This window comes from Abramis brama, assembly GCF_963993115.1.
Source record: "Abramis brama genome assembly, chromosome: 16".
NCBI classification, from domain to species: domain Eukaryota; kingdom Metazoa; phylum Chordata; class Actinopteri; order Cypriniformes; family Leuciscidae; genus Abramis; species Abramis brama.
In genome coordinates, this window is record NC_139978.1 from 27,397,133 (window position 1) to 27,422,830 (window position 25,698).

Genomic DNA, 25,698 nt, shown 5'->3' on the forward strand with positions numbered 1-25,698 from the left:
TTTAAATGTGTGTTATGCTATATTTTAAATGTATGCATCTGGAATGTACACTACCGTTCAAAAGTTTGGGGTCAAGAATACAGTAAAATATTGTGAAATATTGTTACAATTTAAATAACTGTTTTATATTTGAATATATTAAAAAATGTAATGCATTCCTGTGATAATAATAAAGCAGAATTTTCAGCAGCCAGGCTTCAGTGTCAAATGATCCTTTAATTTAGTGCTCAAGAAACATTTATTATTATCAATGTTGAAAACAGTTGTGCTGCTTCATATATATTTTTTTTAAATATCTTTTTTTTCTAAAGAAATTATTTTTTATTTATTTGAAATGGAAAACATTATAAAAATCTTTACTGTTTTTTTTTTTTAGCAATTTAATGCGTCCTTGCTGTGTAAAAGTCTGAGATCTTAAAAAATCTCACTGACTCCCAACTTAAACGGTAGTGTATTTTCTTTACAGAACATGACATTATGTAGTTTTGTCAGATCTAAGTTCAGAGAGATAGATATAATCTAGAAAAGGAAATATATATACAGTGTAGATGAGATATATAGATATAAGAAGATATTCAGCTGTTGTCTGAAGAGAGTAATCGGCCATGGCTTCACCCTGTAATAGGTACAGATCCTCAGAGAGGTCAGCTGTCATTGTTGTCACACATTCCACACTGAAGCTGATGTATTTTTAGCACGGGCTGCGATCCCTTATCGGACTCTTCTCTATTGTGCCAAAGCATTGTGTTACCACTGCATGAGACTTTCTCTCCAGCTAATCGCATACAAAAGTTCAAACCAATCAGTCCAATGGGCAATTACAAATCAAGACCCACTCAAACCTGTACAGGTAAACATTAAGCTTCTTTAATTGACTGTTTGATTAGTTCTATTCATGCTTTTCATGTCGATGTTAATATGAATAGATTAAGACTAACATTTTCAGTCTTTCAATCCTTGTTGACATCTCCATTGACTAAGTAATTGTTCTGTATGTAACATTGGATTATACAGTGGGTGTTTATTGTGTTCATGTACTGTTGTGGTCTTGCTTTAGATGAGTGGAAAAAGAAAGTGAGTGAGTCATATGCTGTTATTATTGAGAGACTGGAGGAGGACTTGAGAATTAAAGAGGAGGAGTTCAAGGAACTCAAGCATGTTTTCAGGTGAGACTGATTAAAACTAAGAGCAGTGTTATAGCCTCCTTTGTAGTGTACTATTATTAGTGTATACAAATGAGGCTTGAGGTGTGGACATATACAAAGTTCTGTCATGAAACTCTACAAATGGCATAGACTGATAAGTCCTTAACTCAATCTGCTCGCAATCACGTAATTCTCTATAGGGCACAGTTGATTGGTTCCTGCTGTATCAGTAGCCAATAAGCTTGCTACTCAACATTAATATACTTGGTCAGCATTTGTCTTAGCAGTTGCAGCGCACTTTCAGAAACCCTCCATCTTCCCCAGCTCCACCTGTATAGATCTGCTATGGGTAATTCATGTATTCTATATTATACAGCAGCAGCAGGTCTTGCTCACAGCAGAACGTTATATATTGACATTTGCAGCAATAATCAACATTAACATTGTAGCATTGTAGCATTGTATTAACATTGATCTATTCTGCTAAGACCAGACATATTAACATTGTCATATCCATTACCATGCCACACACTGGCACTGGCATCTGTCATGACAGATCTTTTATAATAAAACTACAGCAAAAAGAGAGTAAATGTGGAGATCTGTTTAAGCTTCTGTTTTTATTATATCTTGATTTCTCTGTGTTTTTACCATACAGCTCAGACGAAGCATTCAATAAAGTGAACCTGAATTATCGCACCGAAGGTGGACTGTCCCTGCTGCATCTCTGCTGTGTATGTGGAGGTAGAGCTAAAACATAAAACTTTTACGGTCCCACTTTGTATTAAGTGTCTTTGAGTTCTATGTACTTACATCGAAAAATAAGTACAATGTGCTTATTGTGTTCATGTTGTATTGTAAAACATGTTTACTGCTATTGAGGTGTGATACGGGTAAGGTTAGGGATAGGTGTGGTGGTATGGGTAGGTTTAAGGGTGGGTTAAGGTGTAAGGGAAGGGTCAACAGTGTAATTACAAATGTAATTACATAAATTAATTACAGCTGTAATTACATGCAGGTATTTTCAAAATGTAAGTACAATGTAAAAACATGTATGTACACAATAAGTCCATTGTATCAAATTATTAATTTCAATGTTAGTACATAGTAGTTAAAGCCACTTAATATAAAGTGGGACAATTTTTTCTAAGGCATGTTTATAAAAGCTACTCAAATGTCCTAATTGAACTAAGGCCTAATCCTGGCTTAATCAAAGCCCTGTCTGTGAAACCGGGCCATAAAGTTATATCTACTATGATGCAATGATATTGAAAACATCATACATGACTCATTCCAACTGACATTTCCTTTGCATTAACATATTAGTGTTGAATAATGATATTTAACCTACTTTTTAGGAGTGAATTTCCACCTGTTTAATTGCTTGATGAATTACATTCTGTTGTTATGGCACTTTCATACATTTCAATGTTTTTCTAAGTTGTTTTCTTTTTCCGCAACCAGGGAATAAAGTTCACATCAGGACCCTCATGCTGAAAGGTTTGCGTCCATCCAGACTCACTCGGAATGGATTCACTGCTCTACACCTGGCTGCATTCAAGGTCAGTCAAGGGTAAATTTGGGATGCTTTTCCTCTTATAAACAATCCCAAATAATATGATAACTTGGCATTTCTTTCTGTGATGTAGGATAATGCTGAACTGGTCACTGCACTGCTGCATGGTGGAGCAGATATCCAGCAGGTTGGGTACGGAGCCCTCACGGCCCTACATATAGCTACTGTGGCCGCACATCTTGAGGTGCGTGCTGGACCTGAAATTAAGTTATAATAATTATAGGGGTTTAAACAAGGTCATTAACATCTGTTTACTTTTCCTCAAGGCCGTCGATATTCTCTTGCAACACGGGGCGTACGTCAACGTCCAAGATGCAGTGTTCTTCACCCCTCTGCATATTGCAGCATACTTTGGCAATGAGCAGGTCAGGATGTTCTTTGTATCATAAATGTCCATGATCTTCTTAATGGCTTGTTCATGATTTAATTTTATTTTTTTCTTGCGGGACAGGTGTGCAAGCTTCTTATGAAGTTTGAGGCTGATGTCAATGCGAGTGGAGAGGTAGGGGACAGCCCGCTTCACTTGGCCGGAGCTAAAGGCTTTCTGGGCATTGTCAAACTGTTGATGGATGACGGCAGCAAAACTGATGGTTAGAGCTTGTTCCTTGTACTCTAAAACTGAAATGAATTAACATTGATCTGACTTGAGCTGAATAACAATGCTTTTTGCCTTCTTTAGAACTCATTTTCATAATTGATAAATTTTAAATCTCGACTCTATACAGCCAATGCTCAAGACAATGAGGACCACGTTCCCCTTCATTTCTGCGCTCGATTTGGACACCAAGAGGTTGTCCGTTTCTTACTGCAGGGCAGCTTTGACGTACAGCCGCACTCTGTCAACATCTACGGCGACACACCTCTCCACCTGTGAGTTCACCTGAGAAGTGAATCACACACAACACAAGGTGGCAGTTAAACTCAACAAATCATCTGTGCTTCAGACAGAAGTAATAGTGATTCTGATTTGAGTGTCATATTCCCCGTCAGAGCCTGCTACAATGGAAAGTTTGAAGCGGTGAAAGAGCTTATTCAGTTGTCTGGCACGGAGAGTCTGTCTAAGGAGAACATCTTCAGCGAGACAGCTTTTCATAGGTAACATTCCTCAGTTTTTCCCTATTTGTGACGTATATCTAAGTGAAACGGCTTCTTGAACAAGACAAAAAATTTAGGGCGGGGCTTGATTTTGTCCATGGGGAATTGATTGGATGGTTGTGGTTTTCTATGTCAGATTGTCCCGTCTTTGCGCCAGTAAACACGTCATCAGAAGCCCCTTGTACACAGAGATGCCGTTAAATACACTGATAATGAGTCCCGGGATCGTTTGATTTTGGTTCATTCACACTGCCAGTGATCTTCTGGAATCTGTGCGTGCGTTCACACACATCCCGTAAAGACATGTGACATCAGGATGTGATGTGTAACAGCGGGCACGTTCTGGGACTGATCCCAGTAATGTTACTAGGTCCCCATCCCGGGATCAAACCCAGGGATCAATCCCGGAAGGCACTCTAGCAATTCTATGGCAATTTTCTGGGATCAGCGCTCTGTGTGAAGGGCTAGAGCAAGTGGAAGTTATTTGATTAAAGATTATGAGGGCACATTCATTTTTAAAGAAATTTGTGGATGGATAAATCAGTTATAATAAATACTGCAGTATTTCATGGTGACTTTAATCTATATGGGCATCTCCTGACAGATTACACCCCTGTTATAAGGTTAAGGTCCCTGCTGGTCTTATTGTTACATACTAAATGTAGGCCTAACTGTTCTCTGTAGTGCCTGCACCTACGGCAAGAACCTGGAAATGGTCAAGTATCTGCTTAGTCAGAATGCCGTGAGCATCAACCATCAGGGGCGAGATGGACACACAGGTAGGTTGTCAACAGTAATTTATGCTTTACATCAGTAATAATGGCAATAATTTGGAAAATATTTCTGCTTTCATCATCAATGTCTTGACATCTCAAGTTGACCTTTGAAACAACAGGTCTGCATAGTGCCTGTTTCCATGGACACATCCGACTGGTCCAGTTTCTTTTGGACAATGGGGCAGATATGAATCTGGTGGCTTGTGACCCCAGCCGTTCCAGTGGAGAAAAGGACGAACAGACATGCTTAATGTGGGCCTATGAGAAAGGTTAGTTTATCTATCTATAGGCCTATCTATATGTCTGTCTGTCTGTCTTATACATAATTACATTTATATTATATATAATTTAACATTATAATTATATAGTCAAAGTATGTCTAAAATGACAAATTAAGAACATTGCTCTTGATCTATCACATTTTCAAATTCTAAAGGCTAAAATCAACTGAAATAAAGGCCTTGATTTTCATGGATGTGATATATTATGATCTATGTGTGCATGTTCTTTTTAGGCCACGATGCCATTGTTACTCTGCTAAAACACTACAAACGGCCTCAGGACGATTCACCCTGCAATGAGTATTCTCAACCAGGAGGGGGTATGAGACACTCTCCACATGTAGCCTGACAGATTTGTACTGTGAATTAGTGTATACTGTATGTAAAATTCTGTTGCTGTTGTGAAATTTAGTGAAAGCATGAGAAAAATAGTTCATTTTTGTTAGTTGTGTCTGTTGCAGATGGGTCTTATGTTTCTGTCCCCTCTCCCCTGGGAAAGATCAAAAGTATGACTAAAGGTAAAACACACACACACACATGCACGCACACACTTAGAGCTGACTCACAGAATCACTGTTGCTATGATACTATTTTTATGTCCTGAAATACTGCTACCCACAGTCACCAAAATCTTCCGTGAGTCAGTGAGTCAGAAACCATCTCCAAACATACTCCCGCTGCGTGATTGCTACAGTTTAAGTCATTACTTTGTATCTGCCACAGATGTTACAAATAACATAACCAATCTTTCATGACTCATCGGCATGTCAACAACAAGCTAAAGGAAACATGATTAGAGTTTCATACAATGATTGATGTGAAGGTATTAAAACAAACAAACTCCTGTTTGCCCTCTTTTCTCTTCAGAGAAGGCAGATGTGCTTCTCCTGAGAGCAAGTCTTCCATCAAACTTTCAACTTCAACTCTCTGAACTGGAATTTAATGAGATTATTGGATCAGGTATGTCAATTTAATAATAAATAAGAGCTCTCCATGAGTACCCATTAAACCCTAATTGACTAAAACACTCTAACCATAGGCTCCTTTGGAAAGGTCTACAAAGGAAGGTGCCGTAATAAGATAGTTGCAATTAAACGGTAAGAGCTCTTAACTTGTTTTTGCGTATACAGAGCGAACTGCATGACATTCATACCTTTCCACAGGTACCGTGCAAACACATACTGCTCAAAATCAGACACCGATATGTTCTGTCGGGAGGTTTCCATCCTGTGTCGTCTCAACCACCCCTGTGTGATCCAGTTTGTGGGGGCATGTCTGGACGACCCTAGTCAGTTTGCCATTGTAACGCAATATGTGTCCGGAGGATCACTGTTCTCGCTGTTGCATGAGCAGAAGAGGTAATTTTAAGAATATATATATTTATATGGTTAGTGAATCGTCCTGTGATTAATTAGTGTAAATATATATATATATATATATATATATATGTATATACAAATTTTTCTGTAATTAATCACGCTTAATTGCACCTAACATTCAAGTTTTGAATATCTTTTTATAATGTAATTTATTGAATTTCTAAAATAATAAACAACATAAAGACAGCATATTTTAAATATTTGTTTAATGGCATCTTTTTACTAAGCTGTTGATTTTGACCCATGTAACCTTGTAAACAGTGCTTTAAGATTTCCAGGTAGGTCTCACAGGTAAATATACAGAAATTGAATAATCAAACATTGCACAGTCTTCACTGCATACATTATAAATTGAATATAGATTAATCCTTATTAAAGCGACAAAAGTGATTCAGTCAAAAGCAGTGAATGGTTTTCTCTTTGTCTTTTGTTCTTTGATTAACGTTAATGGCACAGACAGCAGCAGCTTTATTAGGCTGCTGTCACTTTAAGACCTGACACAACTCTTTATGTTCATTTAACTCTTTTGAACTTGTTTAAGACTCTGCTTACAAGGATACTTGCCAATAACATTTCTACGTAATTTTGTGTGTTTTTGTCCATTAAAGCGCAGAAGAGAACTCAATGCTGTGCTGGCGCGCTGTCTGAAGCGGCATTCTGTTGATGTTTGATGATGACTTTCTATTGATCAAACAATCTTATTAGCGTATTTGGATGATTTCTGAAGGATCATGTGACACTGAAGACTGGAGTAATGATGCTGAAAATTTAAAACTTGTAATAATTACATATATTACATAATATTGTTTTACATTACATTATTACAAAAGCCCTGATTAGAATGTGACCAGAATAGAATCGAAATTTGAGGCAATCCAGGATCTGTTTGTACATTAAGACTTGCATCAATTCCAATAAGCGTCTGATTTCTTCTTTGTGCTCCATATGCAGTTTAAGGTGATCTTCATCTCATTGATCTGTTTGAGTTGGAATGATGGGAGTGTGCATTGATCAGTGGCGTGGAGGAGGTGTTCACTTAACAATGTCTTTACATCCAGAATCATTGATCTGCAGTCCAAGCTCATCATTGCCATTGATGTGGCCAAGGGCATGGAGTATCTGCACAATCTGACCCAACCAATCATTCACAGAGACCTCAACAGGTTAGTCATCATCATCATCATCACATGCTGTTCAATAACCTTGGTGTTTCTCAGTCCATTTGTTAAAACCATCCAATTACATGATAATCCATATATTTTTAGACTGTCAATGCTGGCAGCGATGATGAAACAGTGTTCTGAGCTCTTTGTTTTAAACCTCCCTTCACCTAGTGATATCTTTTCAGTCATAATATTCTGCTCTATGAGGATGGACACGCTGTGGTGGCTGATTTTGGAGGTAAGGAAAGCCACACACACTTAACATGACACCTGAACCAAGTTTTGGTCTTTATTTAGTTAGAGCAAAAACAGTTGAGTCAGCATTGAAAATCTTGGATTCAAAATCGAATTTGAAACTGAAAGCTCAATTTCTTGGTCACTAATCAAATTTGTGACACTGACCATGTGAACTCCTTTGTACAAAGGGTCAGATTTTCAAAAGATGCTCTTTGGATCATTTCAAATCATGCTAGTGTCAATCAACATGATCATACGTTTTTACACAAACTTTTCCAGCTTGGGACAAATCAAATACATAGACATGAAATTCATGTTAACATTTCAGTTAGAGTTTTTCAAATTGTTATGCTGATACTATAATTTGTAATAAAAAACTAAATGAAATGTACTTTTATGTAATGAAAATGTTTCTGTATTGTTCTGCAGAGTCTCGCTTCCTTTTGTCAGTGGATGAGGACAATATGACTAAACAACCCGGGGTACAGGCATTCTGTGTTCTTGGTTAATTCTGTTTATTAATTAAAACCTCAAAAAGGTAATGCATTAATAGCCACCTACAAATCCTCTGTAAGCAATTTTAATACTGCTTACACTGCGGTTTTGGCTCTCTTGTACGTCACATTAAGTACGTCAGTGTGTCTTTGGGGAGGTATGTGTGCCTGTCCTTTGGGGTTAGCAGGTGTTTTGTTTTGTGTTCATAATTTTTTTTCTCCCTGATGCTGTGCAGAACCTGCGATGGATGGCCCCAGAGGTGTTTACCCAGTGTACACGCTACACGGTGAAAGCAGACATGTTCAGCTATGCCCTCTGCTTATGGGAGCTGCTCACGGGCGAGATTCCATTTGCACATCTCAAACCAGGCATGCACTGCACCTCTCTATTCACTACTGTAATAGCTAATACAAACCTAAGAATGGATCTAAGAATGTTTTTATAACGTTCCCATTAAGTCATGAAAACGTTATTTCTGAATGTTCTCTGAACATTTAAAATGTCCAGTTTTAAAAATCTTTTTTCTAGGTTATGCGGTGTGATTTTTAACCCTTTATAATAATACCAGCTGACAGTGCTCTCTGTATCGCATTAGGTGAGATCCCCCCCACCCAAATTGTCTTGGTTTGAAAATCAAGATGAATTATAAACTATTAAATAGTAGTTAAATTATTAAATTAAATGTTATTAGTATTATATTAATATAATTGTGATTACATTTTTGGTGGAACGCTCTCCCCACCCTCATCCGGAATGCAGAATCCCTGACAGCATTCAAAAGACAACTGAAAACACATCTCTTCCGTGAGCACTTAACCCCTTAAAAAAAAAAAAAAAACCTTCCCTTTTCCCCGGGCTTATGCTACTCTGAATAATGCCTGAACTTCGTATTTTGAGAACTTCTTGCGTTGTTTTCGCCTCTTCATGATGACTCGCTTAACTTAGTCCTAATCTGTAAGTCGCTTTGGATAAAAGCGTCTGCTAAATGACTAAATGTAAATGTAAATGTACATTTTCATTAAAAAAGACCTCAGCCCTATCTGTGTGAATTCTTTACAGCTGCAGCCGCTGCAGATATGGCGTATCATCATGTCCGTCCTCCGATTGGATACTCAATCCCCAAACCCATCTCAGCACTGCTGATGAGGGGCTGGAATGCCTGTCCAGAGGTGAGGGACCCACATCTAGCATAAATATGCCCAGAAAAGAAGTCAAATATAATAGGTTTATCAAGAGACATGCACATTCACTGTGAACTTTGTTTAGCTGCGATTTGGTATTTTATAAAAATGTAGTTGCTTCTTAGGTAAAAAGGTGAGAGGTGAGAAGCAGAAAATGATTGTAAGTAAGTAAACCATTATTGAATAAGGATCAAAGAGGAAATAATGATCTTAATCTAATTTAGGAATATTCAAATTTAATAAATTATTTTCTGTTGCCTTACATGTCCCTATTACATCCATTCTTCTGAGTCTGCTTATAATCCGTCAGAATACCCAGAATGTCTATCTCTGGAGTTCAGGACAAGTTTTATTTCTATTCCTGTTAATGAGCATAAGTTGCTTGCCTACCATACCATGATTCTCTATGACAAAGCTGTGCCAGGTGTTTTGTCAGGTACAGCATCTTTGCAATGTTCTCAGCGCTGGTCCCTCAGGTGTGTGGCAGAAACTGTGTCAAGTGTGCTTGTTAAGAATGTGCCCTGGTACAAAGTGCAGCTTGACACTATTCTCTGTAGAGCACAGAGCTTTTGCTGAGCAACACTTGAAAAGAGCCAGGATGTTTACAGCTTGTACTGTGCATTCATTTAGTGTTGATTAAAGAGCTGAATAACATATTGTGTGTGTGCCACAGTTGGTTGCAGCAAGGATAGTAGTGAGGCAAAATCTATGTTACAGTCACTTTATTTAACAATAAACCAAAACAAAAAAACACACAGCTCGGGAGAACATTGGAATGCAGGCGAAACAGAACCAACTAAACATACTCCACTATGTAATTAAAGCTGCGACAGTCGAGTGCATGAAATGTCCAACATTCCACACAGTAAAAACAGTAATATTATGAAAGTTTTTATTTATTCCTTTGTAAAGCTGAATTTTCAGCATCATTACTGCTCAGGAAAATCTTGTACTGCTTAATATTTTTGCAGAAATGGTAATACATTGTTTTCTACTTATTCTTTGATAAATGCAAAGTTCAAAAGAACAGCATTTATTTGAAATAGATTTTTGTATTAGTGTAAAAGTCCTTACTCTCACTGTCACTTTTGATCAATTTAATAAATCCTTTCTAAATTGTAATTTAGAGGGGAAAAAAACTACTAACCCCAAACTTTTTAACAGTAATTTATATATGCTCTTCAGCAGATAGCTATTGGATAGCCAGAGATATGTTTTTGTACTTTTAAACAAACCTCTCCAATGAAAATCCCCTATTTTTGACTCTCTGTGACAGGAAAGACCTGAGTTTTCCGAGGTGGTTGCCAAACTAGAGGAATGCCTGTGTAACGTGGAGGTAGGTTGCATGCACATAACCCATATATCCACTGTTCAGTACTATTCTATTTGTCTAGTACATATTTATATGTGTTTCTATGTGTGTTCAGCTTATGTCTCCAGCCTCCAGTAACAGCAGTGGTTCTCTTTCACCCTCATCCTCCATGGATAGCCTGGTAGCACGTGGCAGTCCTGGACGAAGTCACGTGGCTGCCCTCCGCTCGCGCTTCGAGTTGGAATACGCCCTTAACGCTCGTGCCTATGCATTTTGGACCCAGAAGTACACATACAAACACTCAGGCACCCTAAGTCTACCACAAACATACACACTATTCAAGAATGACACTATGATATTGCAAAAAGAAGAGCTCACCCACCAACCTATTGCCAAACTACAATGATACATTACTAAAAAAACAGTTTTAAAATAAAAACTAAATAGAGGCCATTACCTCATTCCCATGCATTAATGGAGGAGTTAGGTCACCTTGCTCTTTTGTTTGGTCAGTGTCATGCAGTCCAACCACAACACTTCTGTACAGTCTGAAGTGCTGTTGCTTGGAAACCGAGGCATGAAAACAAAAGAAAGTGACTGCAATGAAACTTGCATGACATTCACACTGAGATCCTTTGCTGGTGGTCACCTCTCAATTCTTTATGGGTGGTGATGATGAATGTGTGTGTTGTGGGGGAACCTGGCAACTGTCAACAAACCCATCAACAGATTACCACAAGGGACTCCAACTTTCGAGCCTAATTTTGTTATAATCTTTGCAATATGATGTTTTATGTAACTAGATCTAGCATTGTAAGCAGTTAGGTGGTATGAGCAATAAATAAGGCTAAAGTGACACTGCGAATGACTAATGAAAAAAACAAATAGATGATCATCTGAGCAGGACAAACCCTGCAAGGCCTCATTGAGCTGATATAGCAACAACAAAGAAAAAGAAGTGTATCCCATTTAGCGTCATTAAAATTTTATATCACGGATGAATAGTAATTGTTCTGTGGTCTTTAGCGTAAACCAATACTAATCTCATTGTTGAATCAAGCCTTTCTTCTTTTGACAGCTCTGGTCGGAGGTCTTCACAGGGTTTGTCACTGGATGAGCTGAGGAGGAACATGCAATTCCCACCCGTTGACAGAAACGGTTTGTGTCCAACTGGAAGTTATCAAATGAGTGATTCATCTGTTTATGTAATGGCTTAATGTGGGGCAACATTGTTTTTGCATTTTAATTTACATGGAATATGGCAACAATCATGTTTATATAATCCACGCAAACTCATTCTGAGGTTAAAATGACATTTTCAGATGAGAGCACTCTGTGCATGTTTTCCAGCATATGGTGCAACAAGTGGGTGGTTGCATTTGAGTGCGTGTCAGTCACTGTGTTCTGTGCTATTCCCCGCAGGATATGTGTCAGATCCCATGAGCACCATGCGTTTCCATTCATGCAGCAGCAATGGAAGTTTTGAGGACAGCAACTAGAAGCAGCAGCTCTCTGAAGAACATCACACGCAAATAAATCCTTGCATTCATGACGTCTAAAGACCCATAATCAACCAAAACGGCACGACAAATGTTAATCAACATCAAAACCTCACAAGGATTTTTTTTTTTTTAATAATAATAATGTATAATGTGATGTTATATTCAGTATACATACAATTATCTCAAAGTTGTGATTTTGAAAGTCAAAAACTTTTGTACAAGGGTTTTTTATATTGTGTTTGGTGTTTAAATGTAAAGACAAATGAGTGTATTTCAATATTTTATTGTAATTCCAAAAGCAAACATTAACCTTTTTTGACAAATAAGCCAATGTGTGAAACAGGAGCTTGACAGGTTATCTAAACAGATAATGAATGACATCACCTAACAACATAGGCACTATTAGAGCAATTTGGCCTTGCTTCTGGGGTTGAAACATCTCAAGTTTTGATTCTAACTCTCATGGTCTGCATGATTACGAGCAATAATTCATAAATAGAATAGATCTATAGAATATTTATAGAAAGAGTATAGAAAGAAAGAAGGTATCATAGCAATGTATGTGAACTGATGATGGATGATTAATCCAGTGTAAAATCATGAAAACACCATTAAACTAGTGCCAGAAATCAGCAAGGTGTTCGTGTAATTCACATCACACTGTGCAACAGCAAATTAAAGTGTTCCGGATACTAATTAGGAACACAGAGGAAAGTGCAGGCTTTGGGGTTTTAGTTCAATTCTCTTAGTTAAGGTATGCGTGTCTGAAGTGGGTCGGTATACTGCTAGTGCAGCCTAACCAACTGGAGGGCTCCGCATCATGAATAATTAAATTATTTGTGCTGCGTGCGTCCTACGGTGTCTATTTTCAGTGGGATGTTGATAGCTTCCCTACCAAGCACACAAGACTCACTATGGGTCTCTGATAAGGAAAAGGAAGTGCCATTATTTTAAACCCATTAATATGGGTTGAGGCAGGGGTGTCCAATCCTTCTACTCAAGGGCAGATGTCCTGCAGAGTTTTGCTCAAACTTACCCCTATACACCTGTCTGGAAGTTTCTAGTAATCCTGAAGACCTTGATTAACTGGTTCAAATGTGTTTAAGTGGGGTTAGACCTAAACTCTGCAGGACAGTGGCCCGCCAGGAGTAGGATTGGACACCCCTGGGTTAGGTGAAAGATTTACTATTGTACTAATAGCTATTCTCCGTGTGAGCAGTCGTTAATCTAGGATATCCTGTGGGCCCAAAAAATCTTGAATCATCCAATGAGAAAGTGCTTAAGGTCTCTGTGCTTAGAGTCTGTTTGAAATGGCCATCAATTACTTTTGTTCTCCTGTTTCCATTCACGTTCCTGCTTCCATCTGACTGTCTGGAATGGAAGTCTACACTTGCTGTCTCATCTTGGCTCCCATTCTCTGATTTATTGACAATTGTGAGGTCTGTAATTACTGTGATTGTTGGACTCTGTGGCTCGATATACTCTGACTGAGGTACATGCTCAGGTTTCAAATTGTCTTCCAAACTATCCAAGGTTTCTTTGTTACTTGCTTCCTCTGTTTGGGCTGAATGTTTGGTTTCATCAGTCATATTTTGTTGATTACTTTGTTCAGTCTCTTTTGCATTCAGGTCGACATTTCTAGGTACATTCTGTTGTTCTGTTTCAGATGGGGCTCTGTCTTGAATGTCTTCAGATGTTGCTGTTATCTCCATGTTTATGACGTCATCTGACGTCAAAGTTTCTTGTCTAGCAGTGTCTTTTTGATTGGTGTCTTCATTATTACTCTGCCTTGACCAGGAAGTGACCAAAGAACCTCTAGTATCTCCAGCCTCCTGGACTTTTTCATCTTTGGTTAAGGTATGTATGCTGTCATCAGAGTGATTACTGTAAGCATCTGCCTCTATGGCCTCAACTTTAGTCTCTGTTTTCAAGCTTTCAACTACAGACTCAGTGTTCTCATTGAGGTTGTTCCTTATGGGAGTTGCAGTTTCATCTCTACTCTTGAGTGTTTCATCAAGGCCCCCAATATCAGTACTTGGTGGTGTATCTGTAGCATCTAACACTTCACCGTTTAGTCTCTCCTCGGTTTCTTCCGAGATGAGACCCTCTTCATCGAGGGGTTCGATGAATGTCTGAAAATACTTTGATTCTTGGTGTATGTTAATCCAGTTACTCACTCGATCCACTCCAACTACTTTAGCTAAAGCTGCTGGATGATCATCCAGATCGTCTGAATTAATGCTCAGAACTGGATCTTTGTCCCCTTTTTTGACTTTCTTCACAGGTTCTGATTCCACCGTATGGGAAACTGATGAGCCACCCTCTTCATTGACAAGATTCCCTTTCTTCTCCAAAGGTTGCACTTGATCACTGTCCATCCCTTCAGGAGCATCTCTACTTATCAGTTCATCGTCAGTACCTTTCAGTTCTGGTTCCTCTTCTGTGACTTTAGCTTCGGCTGAGACAATCGTCTGTGTTATCTGAGGAGTTATGTTTTCTATGAATGTTGTTGCAGAGGTTTCTGATTCTTTGTCAGCCTCTTTGTCAGCTTTTTGGTTGTCACTGCCCTGGTCCTCCTGTTCACCGCCCAACTGAGACTCTCTTTCTGAGGGAACAACTTGAGCATTCAACTTGTTTTCTATCTCTTGCTCTTTGTCATTACCATTTTCTTCTTCTTTCACATCGTTATCAGTCTCTGTCTTTTCAGTGTTATCTATAACTTCTTGAGCACTATCACCAATCTCACCCTCTGATTTGTCTCGCGTTTCCTGGAGATATTCTTCCACCTTATCAGCCTCTTCAAGACCCACATCTTGTCTCTCTCCATTTTCAGCATCTACGTTCCTATCCAGCAGGTCATTATTCACCACAGCAGGTTCATCCAGTTCTTCCTTGGTACTGGCCTCTGTTTCATCCTTGAGCGTCCCGCTGGAACCCATTTCTTTTTGTTCTTCCTGTGAAACTGATTCCTCATTTTTGTCCTCAAAGTTGTCTTCTAATTTTTGGGCTGTATTCTCACCAGAAACAGCCTCTTTTCCATCTCCTGCCTCTAATGTATTCTCACTAATCTCTTTTATATCTGCCATCTCCTTCTCTTGCTCTTCTATAAACTCTTCTCCTGTTTCTAACTCATTCTCATGCTCTTTGTCTTTTGCCTCATTCTCTACATAATTTCCATTTGTTCCCGCTGCCATCTCATCCATCTTCCCGTCCTCTTCTTTTTCCTCTTCCTGAGACCTATTTTCCATCTTTTCATCTTTCCCTGTCTTGATTTCTCCTCCAATCTCAACCTCACTGTTTGGTTTCTCGTGCCCTTCTTCCTCAGCTCCATCACTAAGTATGTTTTTAACCTGTTCTCCATCTTCTGTTTCTTTTTGTTTATCATTCACACCATCATCCTCTTTTTCATTACCCTCTGCCCTTACATTTTGAATTTCCTGTGACTCATTTAGTCTATTTATAACCTCAATAGACACTTTTACATCTTCACTTTCTTTATGTTCATCATTCACACCATCCTTGTCTTTTTCTGTACTGTCCTTATTTTGTTTATCTTCTGCCTTTGAATCTTGATCACCTTCTAACTCATTATCTTTCTCACCAACTTGAATCTCTTCTTCCCCAGGTTTCTCTGCCTCCTCTATTCCCAAATCTTCACTTGCATCCTCAACCTCTAGCATTTTTGTCTCTTCTATCTCTTCACTAGATTTTTCACCTTCTTCATCCTTACCAACAGAGTCCCCATCACCAACCTTGCCATCTGTCTTCTGTGCCATTTCCCCAGTTGACCTATCATCCCCAGCCTCATCTGCTAGGTCTTCTCTTTCATCTCTGTCTGGCTGTCCGTCGCTCCTCCTCTCTATGTTCTGATCTGCGTCATCAGCGTCTGGCTGCCTCTGAGTGTCACCTGCCCCTGTTTGTGTATCATTCTCTGTATGAGATACTGAATCCATCTCCTCCATCTCTGGAACTTCAGTGTCAGTATTTACAGTGTCCAGCATTTCAGTATGTGTCTCTGGTTCCTGTACTAATGAGTCTTTCTCTTCTTCTTTAAACTCCGTATTAACCTCTGCAACCTCTGCATTTGTATTGTCCATGTCCTTATCTTTCTCCTGCATATCCTCAGTCTCAGTTTTTACTTCCTCTCTTTTATCTGGTTGTTCAACTTCATTTGTCCACTCACTTTGTTCGTCCTTCTGCGTTTCCTCTATGTCTAAACTTGCTGCTCCCGCCTCCTGAATCCCTCCTATTTCTCGTCTTTCCTCTTCTGTGTGGACATGAGGCTCCTGTGCCGTTTCCTCACATAGAGACTCTCGTGTGTTGGCTTCACCTTTCTCTGAAATTTCATCCAGTGTGTTTGATGGTTGTGGTGAGGTGAAACCCACAGCACTCTCCATTTCTGCTCCTGTAAAAGTGAGCATTTACAATTAAACCATTTCAGATTTAATCATATTTACAAATGCAAAACTGTCAAGGGTTTTTTCGAGGACTGCAGGAACTACTTCGTTGTATGAAAAATGTACCTCTACTAGTGATATTTTGAAAATAAATAAATGAAGTAATTTGTCATTGAGCTTTATATATTATCTGTAGACTGCCCAATTAAAGAGGGCGGCAACTTTTTTACCTTGGGCGTCCTGTTGGGTCTTCACTGAGGCCCCTTCATCTTCCTCTGTGCTTGTATCACTAAACTCTGGCTCTGAACTACATTGAGATTCCTTCAAAATGGCCTCAGCCAACTTTTCTTGCATTGACTTGGCTGTTTATAGTCACGGGGAATGAGACAGACATATGGCATCCATGGCAAAATGTTAATGTTAACTAAATGAATAACAGTCACATATTCAGTGGGATGAATTTCATTTGAAATGTATTTAAAAATAAAACACAGAAGCAATGAAACACAAAAATAATAGTGTAAATGAAATAATTGCTGAAGGGTTTATTACCAAAAGCACAGCAAACACTTTGATTGGGAACACAGAATACAGGGAACAATCACTTAAATGCTTTCACACAGGACAGGTGTCCGAAAAAGGATCCATAACCATCTCTGATGGGAATACGCATGGATTTTGCACAACCATATCTTGAAGTGTACCAATTAAGCCAAACAGTGTATTTAATAGAAAATGTGTAATAGAAAACACATCAAAAATGGTTATAAGCACATTTTAAATGGTTCAAACATGTTGAAATCAGAAACTTAAGACAAAATCACAAACAGAAAACACTGCTCTGTTTCCCCACTCATTAAACTAGCAAATCTTCAAGAGCCAACATGTAATGCATACTGCTGTTTATAGATTTGGTTGTTTTGCAGTGACTTGGCCTATTTTGAAATCCAAGAAGTATCTCAAAATTAAGTCTAAACATTCTTGATGGATTGTGAAAGTCAAGACAGAGGTTTATACTGAGCAGTATGCTTACGGCAACACAAATAACATGCAATCAAAAACACATTTGATGCCACATAGCAAACACAAAACCAATCAATGCAATGATGTTTGCAAGACCACCTAGAGTTAAACAAACTCTCAGGGGCCTTGACAATTACACAGAAGTGTGCTTTTAACACAATCAGAACTCAAGTCATTAGTGGGATCATGTACTTGCAATAAATCATGCCATCATCTAAACTTTGCTCTCCACAGGTAACGGCAAGCAAACTATTTCAGGCAATATTATGTTTTCAAAAGTTGCTAAGTAGTTAAAGCTTGTGTACAATTTCAAAATTTAGCAAAAATGTAAAATAGTTGACTCTTTAATTAAAAATGCTGTGTAAAGTAACTAAACACTGTTTATCTTGCTCAAAATGTTTATTTGTGAATAAAAAAACAGGCCCTCCAGTTCTGATGTTGAAAAAGCCAACATGCATAAACACAAAATGTCTGATGATGACGACAGGCACACAGTACTAGTTTTCATGCAGACACTGACCTCTCTCTGGCTCATTCTCTTGTGGCTTATCTTCAGGGTTGGCATCCTCCCCAGATTGCTCACCTTCAGTTCCCTCTTTCTTGTCTGTGTCTTCTGACATTTCCAGGTCGCTCTTCTCCATGCCATCCCCTGGACTATCCTGTGTCCCAGAGTCTTCCGCTGCAGCTTGAGGTAATGTGATGTCGCTGGACTCTGTGACCTCTGTCTCCTCCGGTTTGGTCTCAGCTGTGGTGAGGTCCTCCTCTGCATGTAAGCTCTCCTCCGGAACTTTAACAGTGGTGACTTCTTTGGTGTCCTCCACAATTTCTCTTTCACTGTTGTCATCGTCACTGCTGGACAAGCTGGACGTTCGTCCAGATGAGACAGATGATGACCTTTTGACCTCTGAAGGAAGAAGACAAATAATCTCTGAGGATCAGGTGTTGAAGAACACAAACAGAATGTATTAGATGTTGACAAATATTGTTGAAAAAGGTGACCATAAAGTAATGCTAACTAGACATACTGGCGTCATCACTGTCAGTGTTGCTTTTCACTTCATTTATGTCATTTTCATCCCTGGTCTCTTTTTCTCCACCATTGGCAGCAGATGTCTTTTCCTCTACTTCATCAACATCTTCAACTGGCCCTTCATCATCTGCCTCAAAGTCTTCCTCATAGTCTATATGAGAGCATAGCATAAATATGGTCCATGCAATATTAAATAAATAAAAACATATCCAAAATTACTTGGTATGTATTACACATACTGTGTATTGTATCAGTATTCAGTCCTGGTCAGAATTATTAGCACTGTTGGTAAATGATTAAAAAATTAATTGGGGGGAAACTATTATGAAATGAATTTTTTTAGCACACCAGGGTGATAGGAACATGAAATTATCCAGCCATGAGTATAAATTTGAAGAAACCCAAAGGCCTAATTCGAGTGGCCAAAGAGTCTCCAAGGATCACAGCTGGGGAATTGCAGAAATTAGTTGAGTCTTGAGGACAGAAAGCCTCAAAAAATAAATAAAAATAAATGAGCTTGGAGTTTGTACCATCTTTGGTCTTTTTCTTCCCTGTTGTTTCTCCATTAGGCTCTGTCTGCATTTCCTGAGGTGTGTCAGGCACTGCGTTAGAATGTGTGTCTATGTCTTCATCTACATCCGTGGCCTCCTTAGCATCTGGGGATTTAGAGGTGGGCAGCTCCTCTTTCACTCTTTTTTGAGGAGGGGTGGGTTTTTTATCCAAGCCCATGGCAATAATACACCTGATGAAGTACATCAGACAAAACCATAATGAATCTTTATTAGTGACGGACCAATGTAGGTTTTTCAATGGCCAGATCCAATAATGATAAATAGGGAGTGTGATAGATATAATGCTACTGTTCAAATGTTTGTGCTCAGTAAGATTTTTAAAATGTTTTTGAAAAAAAAAGACTCTTATCCTCAACAAGACTGCAGCTTATTCAAAAATACTATAAAAACAGATATATTGTGAAATATTATTACAGTTTAACTGTTTTCTATTTTAATATATATTTATCAAATATAATTTTACATTGTTACAATTTACTGTGATTACAAATCTTAATTATCAGCAGCTATAACTCCAGTCTTCAGTGTCACGTGATCCTTCAAAAATCATTCTGATACGCATATTTGGTGCATATTTCTTATTATCAATGTTGAAAACAGTTGTGCTACTTAATATTTTTGTGGATACATGTTTAATAAATTGTAAATTATAATTGTATTAATATAAATGTCTTTACTGTCACGTCCTTGATGAATAAAAGTATGAATTTCTTTTTAAAAGTCCAAACTTTTGAACAGTAGTATGTGTGTGTGTGATATAAATGTGTTTTTTCTCACTTACTGTATTATTAAACTAATACAGTTTTGAAATAATTTTTTTCATTTTAACATTAAACACAAAAATATCATTATAGAAATGCATTATCATTACTTGTAGCAAGGAGAGGCTCCCTCCACCCCGCAAAATCCAAAGTGTCCATGTCTGCCTCCGAGCCGAGTGCCTTTCCTGTGTTTGAACTCACAGCAGGAGCTGAGCCTATCCACTTGCAGGCCATTCAGGAAGAATGTAAGACTGAAGGGAAATCCTTGGTGACGTCTTGACACAAATTGGAAAACTTCTACAAGTAAGGATACAGGATAGGCAAAGAAAGTTCACTTGCATGAAATGACTGCATCTTAAAATCAAAGAGGAGAATCACATAATAAATGCATAATATATTCTAATATATGCAACACTGCCAGGTAAGAGCCACTCATTATCAACAGCCCCTAGATCAGTAGTGTAATGCATGGTGTCCTTAAGATATGAATTACAAAGCACACGTGTACAGGGACATACCTCCCTCTCTCAGCATCCCTTTGTAGACACAGAGGTTCTCTCCTCCACAGTGCTGCTGGAAGACCTTGACATCATCTCTGAGGTCCATCAAATCATGGGACAGGTGAACACTCTTCCCAAAATATACCATGCTTACTGACACTTTACTCTGGGCTGATGTCCTCAGGAGAGAAGATGGCTGCAGACAAGAGTAATAGCAGAATATATGTGAGCGAAGATTTATTTTGATGGTTATGTCAACCTTCATGTCCCTGAATACTCAGTAAATAACTTCAACATATAGACCTCTGTAGTTGGTGCTGTAGTGGGTCTTAACTTCCGACCCCTGTGTGTGCCGTTCGCTCTCGGCCCTCTCTCTTTTTTCTTCGTGAGGGGCGGCACAGGGGTCACATAGTTGTTAATGACAGGAAGACGGTAAGGTGAGACAGTGCTAGAGCAGTCTGTCATGGTCAAATGTCTCATGGCGTCTTTGTCCAGCTATAAAACAACCCAGAGAGACAAAAATGTTATTACTCTGAGGTTGTTTGTTTATAGCCCTGGAGACCTATTGGAGTTCTTATGCAGATTTTTAGTAGAAACAAAGTAATATAAGAAATAAACAAATTGTTGACTTTAAGTAAAAACAATTTTTTTTAAATGAAATTATAAAATGAATGTGAATATCATAGCTTTGATCATTTGGTCTTGAAATTTTATGAGAAATATTTATATTTAATATTAATATCTCTGACTTTTGATTTCACAGACTTTGGTATCTCTGCAAATTTGAGAACTATTTCGGACACTGTTGAGATCTTTTCTGAAACACTAGGCGAAAAACGTGAGATTATTAGGGCCTTTTTCCTCTGAAGATAAATCTGAGAAACTTTTGCTACCATTTATTCTTATTTCTCTCTAGAAGTAACAATAGAGATATTAAAGATATCTAATTTGTGATTTTTCTTTCCTACAGGAAGACACACAAAACGCTGGTCTTCGATACTTCAGCAGAGCTGTATGCAAATGAGTACTATTAGTTGTCTGAGCGTGATTTGCACTGTATTTGTACGCGACACATGATGAGGGGTTTTGTAAGCAAGCATGTAAGTATTAGGACCTGAGGATGTCTCACCGTATAACTGAGGAGCTGATCGGTGTCGTTAGAGGATTCCCGGTCCGGGGGTCTGTTTCGAGGGGAGGTTCTCTTCAGAGTGGCCGTGGCACTGTTACTGTTCAGGGGCTTGAGACGAACAGGCCTCTGCATCTTCCCTGGAGCCGTGTTGGGCCTTGAGGAACTCGGCTACAGGAGTAAGACAAATCACTTACCAAATATTAAATATGCTGAATAGTAGAAAAGAGTAGAAAGTAGAAAGAGTTACTAATGTAACTCTTGTTATGAATTATATATATATATATATATATATATATATATATAGCACTGTTTCTGAACTCCCTGAACCACCTAGATTGTAGTCTTGAGTTTTCTTCTGGGAATGTACACATCACAGTATTCCTCATTTAAATAATTCGCCAAAGACATACACACACAAAAGTGGCGGGCCTGGTTGAGTTAACTATGTTGAAACTCTTGGTTATGATAAGGGACATTTCTGAAACACACTCGAAGCGTTTGACCAATCACATCCGACCAATCAGAGCACACTGTGCTTTTCGGAAGAAGGGGCTTAATAGAGACTAAACAGAGTGTTCTAGAATTACTTGAACGTAAACTAGTAAAACTGAGATCTTAACATCTGGGTTTGAAAAAAGGTATCTAGAGAAACCAGAGCAAACAAAAAAGCTCATGTGTCATCAATCTGCTGGAGCAGTAACTCTCAAGGTGCCTAAAACGTCAACAGGCAAACATCCATGATGGGAACCACCACACCACTTCATATCACCTTCTGTTAAACATGTCAGAGCCTAATGAGCAAACAAATGATCTGAATCTACAATTAAGCAACCATTAGGACTAGCTAGGTAACTATCTAGAATAAACATAAAGCAGATAATAAATTCATAATATCTTTTTGAAGAAGAGGCAGGATATGAATTATCACTAGGAGAACAGTCATTTGTAATATAGAATTAAAGTGCACTTAGGTGGTACCTGTTAATTGTATGGTATGTAAACTGTAAGGAAATGGTTAGTTTGTAAAGCTATTTTACCCATTATTAACTGATATGGGCCACTCACAGATTCTGTTGACTCAGAATGCTCTTCCTCCGGCCCAGAATGCCGTGCGTGAGAGATCTTTGGCCCCGTGGGTGGTCGAGGTGACAGCATTAGCTTTGGTTCATCTTCATATCTCTTGGAGCGCTCAGCCTAGCATGAAGCGCAAAAAGTTAAACCACAAAATGTACTTTTTTACCACGTCACCAAGGCCAAGGAGTTTTGTCAAAATGACAAACCTTTATTTTGTGGATTCGTTCCCTCCGTGCAAATTCCTCAAGTTTTCTCTTGATCTCGGTTTGATGAAGGCGCTGCATAAACAGTGGAAAAAATGAAATATAGAAAATACTTTTTTTTGCCTTAGTACAGGATCTATTTACATATTTTATATCCATACTTATACAATATTACTTCAGAAATGTTTAATTCTTATGCACCTTTTAACTTGTATTATACAATGAGATGAATATACAGTATGTAGACTACTATATGTGAATAGGATATCAGCATAACCCTTACTTTACGACACAACACAACACAACATTCTAGCCTAATAGAGCTTCTGATATGTAGACTGCATAATGCTCTCACCTCCATGTCTAACACCTTGTGAAAGATGGCCTGAGCCAGACACTCTCTCACATGTCTCTGATGTGCTCGCTGGATCAGCTTGTGCCTGTACTCCTTATCAGGAACAATCCGTCCGCTCCGGGAGATCTGAAGCACATGCACCTGCATTTAATGACTGAAGCATCTGATCTTGTATAACATAAAAGTGCTTTTCCTTTCATCCTTTAACAGGTTATCTATAAAGTGATCATTATGAGAATGCTAATTAACTTATATAACAGAGATTGATTAATATATGAGAGATGTTAGTTTGTAAATATTTTAACTTGATCAAATCTCTAGGTTAATCCCAATGAATATACATAACATCATTCTTTTCTAGCTGGACTATCTTACCAGCCCAACCTTCTGAAGATGTCTTCGTATCCTCACATTGTTGAAGTATCCAGTCAGATGTTTGTCAGTTAAGCTATTGTAAGCTGAAAGAAGACTACATAGACAAAGACATTATCAACAATGTATAAAAAAAACAGTCTGCTTCCTGGCACATTAAAACATTCATGTAACTCATCCCAGGCGTCGTGGAGTTGTAATGTAAGGATAGGCCAGACCAGGCTGATGGGATGATTCAGTGATCCTCAAGGCCAGCAGTGCCATGGATTTCAGCTTGAGGTGAACACTCTACATCTGTGTCAAGTGTAGTCTTGGAAATGCTCGACTGTTTGTCTGCCTGGCTTTTTCCGATACAGATTTGATTTCCCCGAGCGTTTGTAAAGAAGACAACACAACCTGTACGCCAATCCTCAGGGCAAGTAGATACCATTACCAGTGTCTGGTTTCTATTGGAATTGAGTGTGGATGGATAGCACACTTAACCCATGGCCCCCCACTGAATTCATATCTCCCTCTAAAATTGTTCAGAAATAAAACATGATGTCTGTGCAAGACATCCTATACATTTAGGAAACATCTAATTAGACTTAAATCTAATGAGTTGTGTCTTATTTAACATGTCAGACATATATTTAGTATGACAGCTATATATTTGAGGAATGTTCAACAAATAAACAACATTCAGTTAAGTCATGCATGAACAATATTTCCTGTCCTTTGCGGGTGACATGATCTAACGTTATTGCTGTTGTTTCATCTCCACAGTAACAAGAGCGTTTGGTCATATAGTGTCTTGCCATAAAAATAAAGCTGAAAATGAATCATTATAATGCATATTGCTTGGTAATGCAAATGGCAGTCTACAGGACAGCTAATTAGAGCATTTAATAGTACATTTCAGTCAACACTGCAACTTGGTCTAGCTTAGTTACTCACCCTGGGTTCAGATGACTCATTTTGTCGGCGCGTAGTGATCTTTGATATGAATAGAGCAAACAAGCGATAATATTAGAGTTTTTATAATCCAGGGGACATTAAAACTATGTGTGCATCCCGTCTGCCCGGCTCTGAATACTCAACACCTTTCCTCGCGAGGAACTGATGACAGCCTGCGTTGCCATGGTGAATCACGTGATGATGCCAATAACTCTACGCATTCTTTGTGCTTTGTTTAAATACGATATTATAATACTTAAATAAGTTCATATTGATGCGTCTAAAAGTCAAATGGACGTGGAAATATATCTGCAGTATCAATAAAAATACAGGTCTTATTAAATTGAAATGGAAAAGTAAAATACAAAAAATTATCGTTATGTTATGTATTGTGTAGCTATGTAACATCGCTTTTGTCAGATGTTATGGTTTTGTCGATTTTCTTTTATTAAACATGGGGTTTAGTTAATGTAGATCAGGTTCCAATAAGCCTTATAAGGCTGTACATTGGCGCCCTCTAGTGTTTTCACTGGAGATTGTCTGTACAAACTGAAGAATCACTGAAATATTCATGATATTTCAATGCCGTGGCCTTTCATTCTTGGAAACATAAAAAAAAAATAAAAAAATTGTGTGACAAATAAAATTAGAATTTGAAGTAGAGGTGAATTAACTCTACTTACTGACATGGAAAACCAGGTCGTTTTCCTAGATTAGCTTGCCGTAATAGCCTACTCTACCCTATATGTACATATTCCGATTAACCCTAGACCTACTTTCACCTAGCCTATATTCTTCTAACTGTAGGCCTACCACAAAATATTTACTCTATTACAACTGCAAAAATATGAGCACTCTATGCGTCGCATCCCCATAAAATGTGTGTGTGTGTGTGTGTGTGTGTGTGTGTGTGTGTGGCCTGGTATTCTACACGTTATGGATAGTAAAAAACAGTCAATTTTGACCTTTTGGGGAATTTTTTTTTTTTTAGCCCCATGAGGAGAACAGCTTATAATAAAATGAAGTGTTTTGAAAATGTAAAAATGCAGAAAGTTTTCTTTGATGGGTAGGTGCGGGGTGGGGGTATCATAGGGGGATAGATACAGTTTGCACAGTATAAAAATCATTACTATGTCAAGTCCCCATAAAACTTGGAAACCCAACATGTGTGAGTGTGTGTGTGGTCCAGGTAAACCATACGTTA

The 25,698-nt window shown here is 38.4% G+C and overlaps 2 protein-coding genes across 3 annotated transcripts; one reads left to right on the forward strand and one right to left on the reverse strand.

Annotated features, from left to right (window-relative positions):
- The first annotated feature begins 680 nt into the window (after positions 1 to 680).
- tnni3k (TNNI3 interacting kinase) lies at positions 681 to 12,773 on the forward strand. The gene is made up of 25 exons (XM_084086756.1): positions 681 to 850; positions 1,058 to 1,166; positions 1,804 to 1,889; positions 2,610 to 2,707; positions 2,795 to 2,905; positions 2,988 to 3,086; positions 3,173 to 3,311; positions 3,447 to 3,591; positions 3,712 to 3,816; positions 4,501 to 4,595; positions 4,712 to 4,861; positions 5,107 to 5,193; positions 5,335 to 5,391; positions 5,741 to 5,833; positions 5,913 to 5,970; positions 6,037 to 6,231; positions 7,311 to 7,415; positions 7,601 to 7,653; positions 8,082 to 8,134; positions 8,383 to 8,515; positions 9,207 to 9,316; positions 10,605 to 10,664; positions 10,756 to 10,925; positions 11,719 to 11,798; positions 12,063 to 12,773. Exons 1-25 carry the CDS (start codon positions 811 to 813, stop codon positions 12,137 to 12,139), a joined length of 2,508 nt encoding a protein of 835 aa, XP_083942882.1. The 5' UTR covers positions 681 to 810; the 3' UTR covers positions 12,140 to 12,773.
- Positions 12,758 to 24,635, reverse strand: erich3 (glutamate-rich 3). 2 transcript variants are annotated; one of them, XM_084086754.1, is made up of 13 exons: positions 24,495 to 24,635; positions 23,562 to 23,655; positions 23,187 to 23,312; positions 22,835 to 22,906; positions 22,620 to 22,748; positions 21,555 to 21,722; positions 20,729 to 20,920; positions 20,444 to 20,621; positions 20,036 to 20,222; positions 19,123 to 19,334; positions 18,588 to 18,743; positions 18,083 to 18,466; positions 12,758 to 16,547 (listed from the first exon to the last, which is right to left on the reverse strand). In XM_084086754.1, exons 1-13 carry the CDS (start codon positions 24,512 to 24,514, stop codon positions 13,336 to 13,338), a joined length of 5,130 nt encoding a protein of 1,709 aa, XP_083942880.1. In that variant the 5' UTR covers positions 24,515 to 24,635; the 3' UTR covers positions 12,758 to 13,335. The 2 variants fall into 2 exon arrangements, with proteins under 2 accessions (XP_083942880.1, XP_083942881.1); XM_084086755.1 differs by lacking the exon at positions 12,758 to 16,547 and having other exon boundaries at positions 17,060 to 18,466.
- Between the last annotated feature and the right edge of the window lie 1,063 nt (positions 24,636 to 25,698).

Excerpts from the sequence above, each read along its gene's own strand:
- erich3 (XM_084086754.1), bottom strand. The coding sequence starts at position 24,514 with ATGAGTCATCTGAACCCAGG. Across the intron at positions 22,907-23,186 it reads ACAAGGTGTTAGACATGGAG|CGCCTTCATCAAACCGAGAT; the intron begins GTGAGAGCATTA and ends CTGTTTATGCAG. Across the intron at positions 16,548-18,082 it reads AGAGAATGAGCCAGAGAGAG|GAGCAGAAATGGAGAGTGCT; the intron begins GTCAGTGTCTGC and ends TCACTTTTACAG.
- tnni3k (XM_084086756.1), top strand. The coding sequence starts at position 811 with ATGGGCAATTACAAATCAAGACCCACTCAAACCTGTACAG. Across the intron at positions 5,971-6,036 it reads AAGATAGTTGCAATTAAACG|GTACCGTGCAAACACATACT; the intron begins GTAAGAGCTCTT and ends ACCTTTCCACAG. Across the intron at positions 7,416-7,600 it reads ATTCACAGAGACCTCAACAG|TCATAATATTCTGCTCTATG; the intron begins GTTAGTCATCAT and ends ATATCTTTTCAG.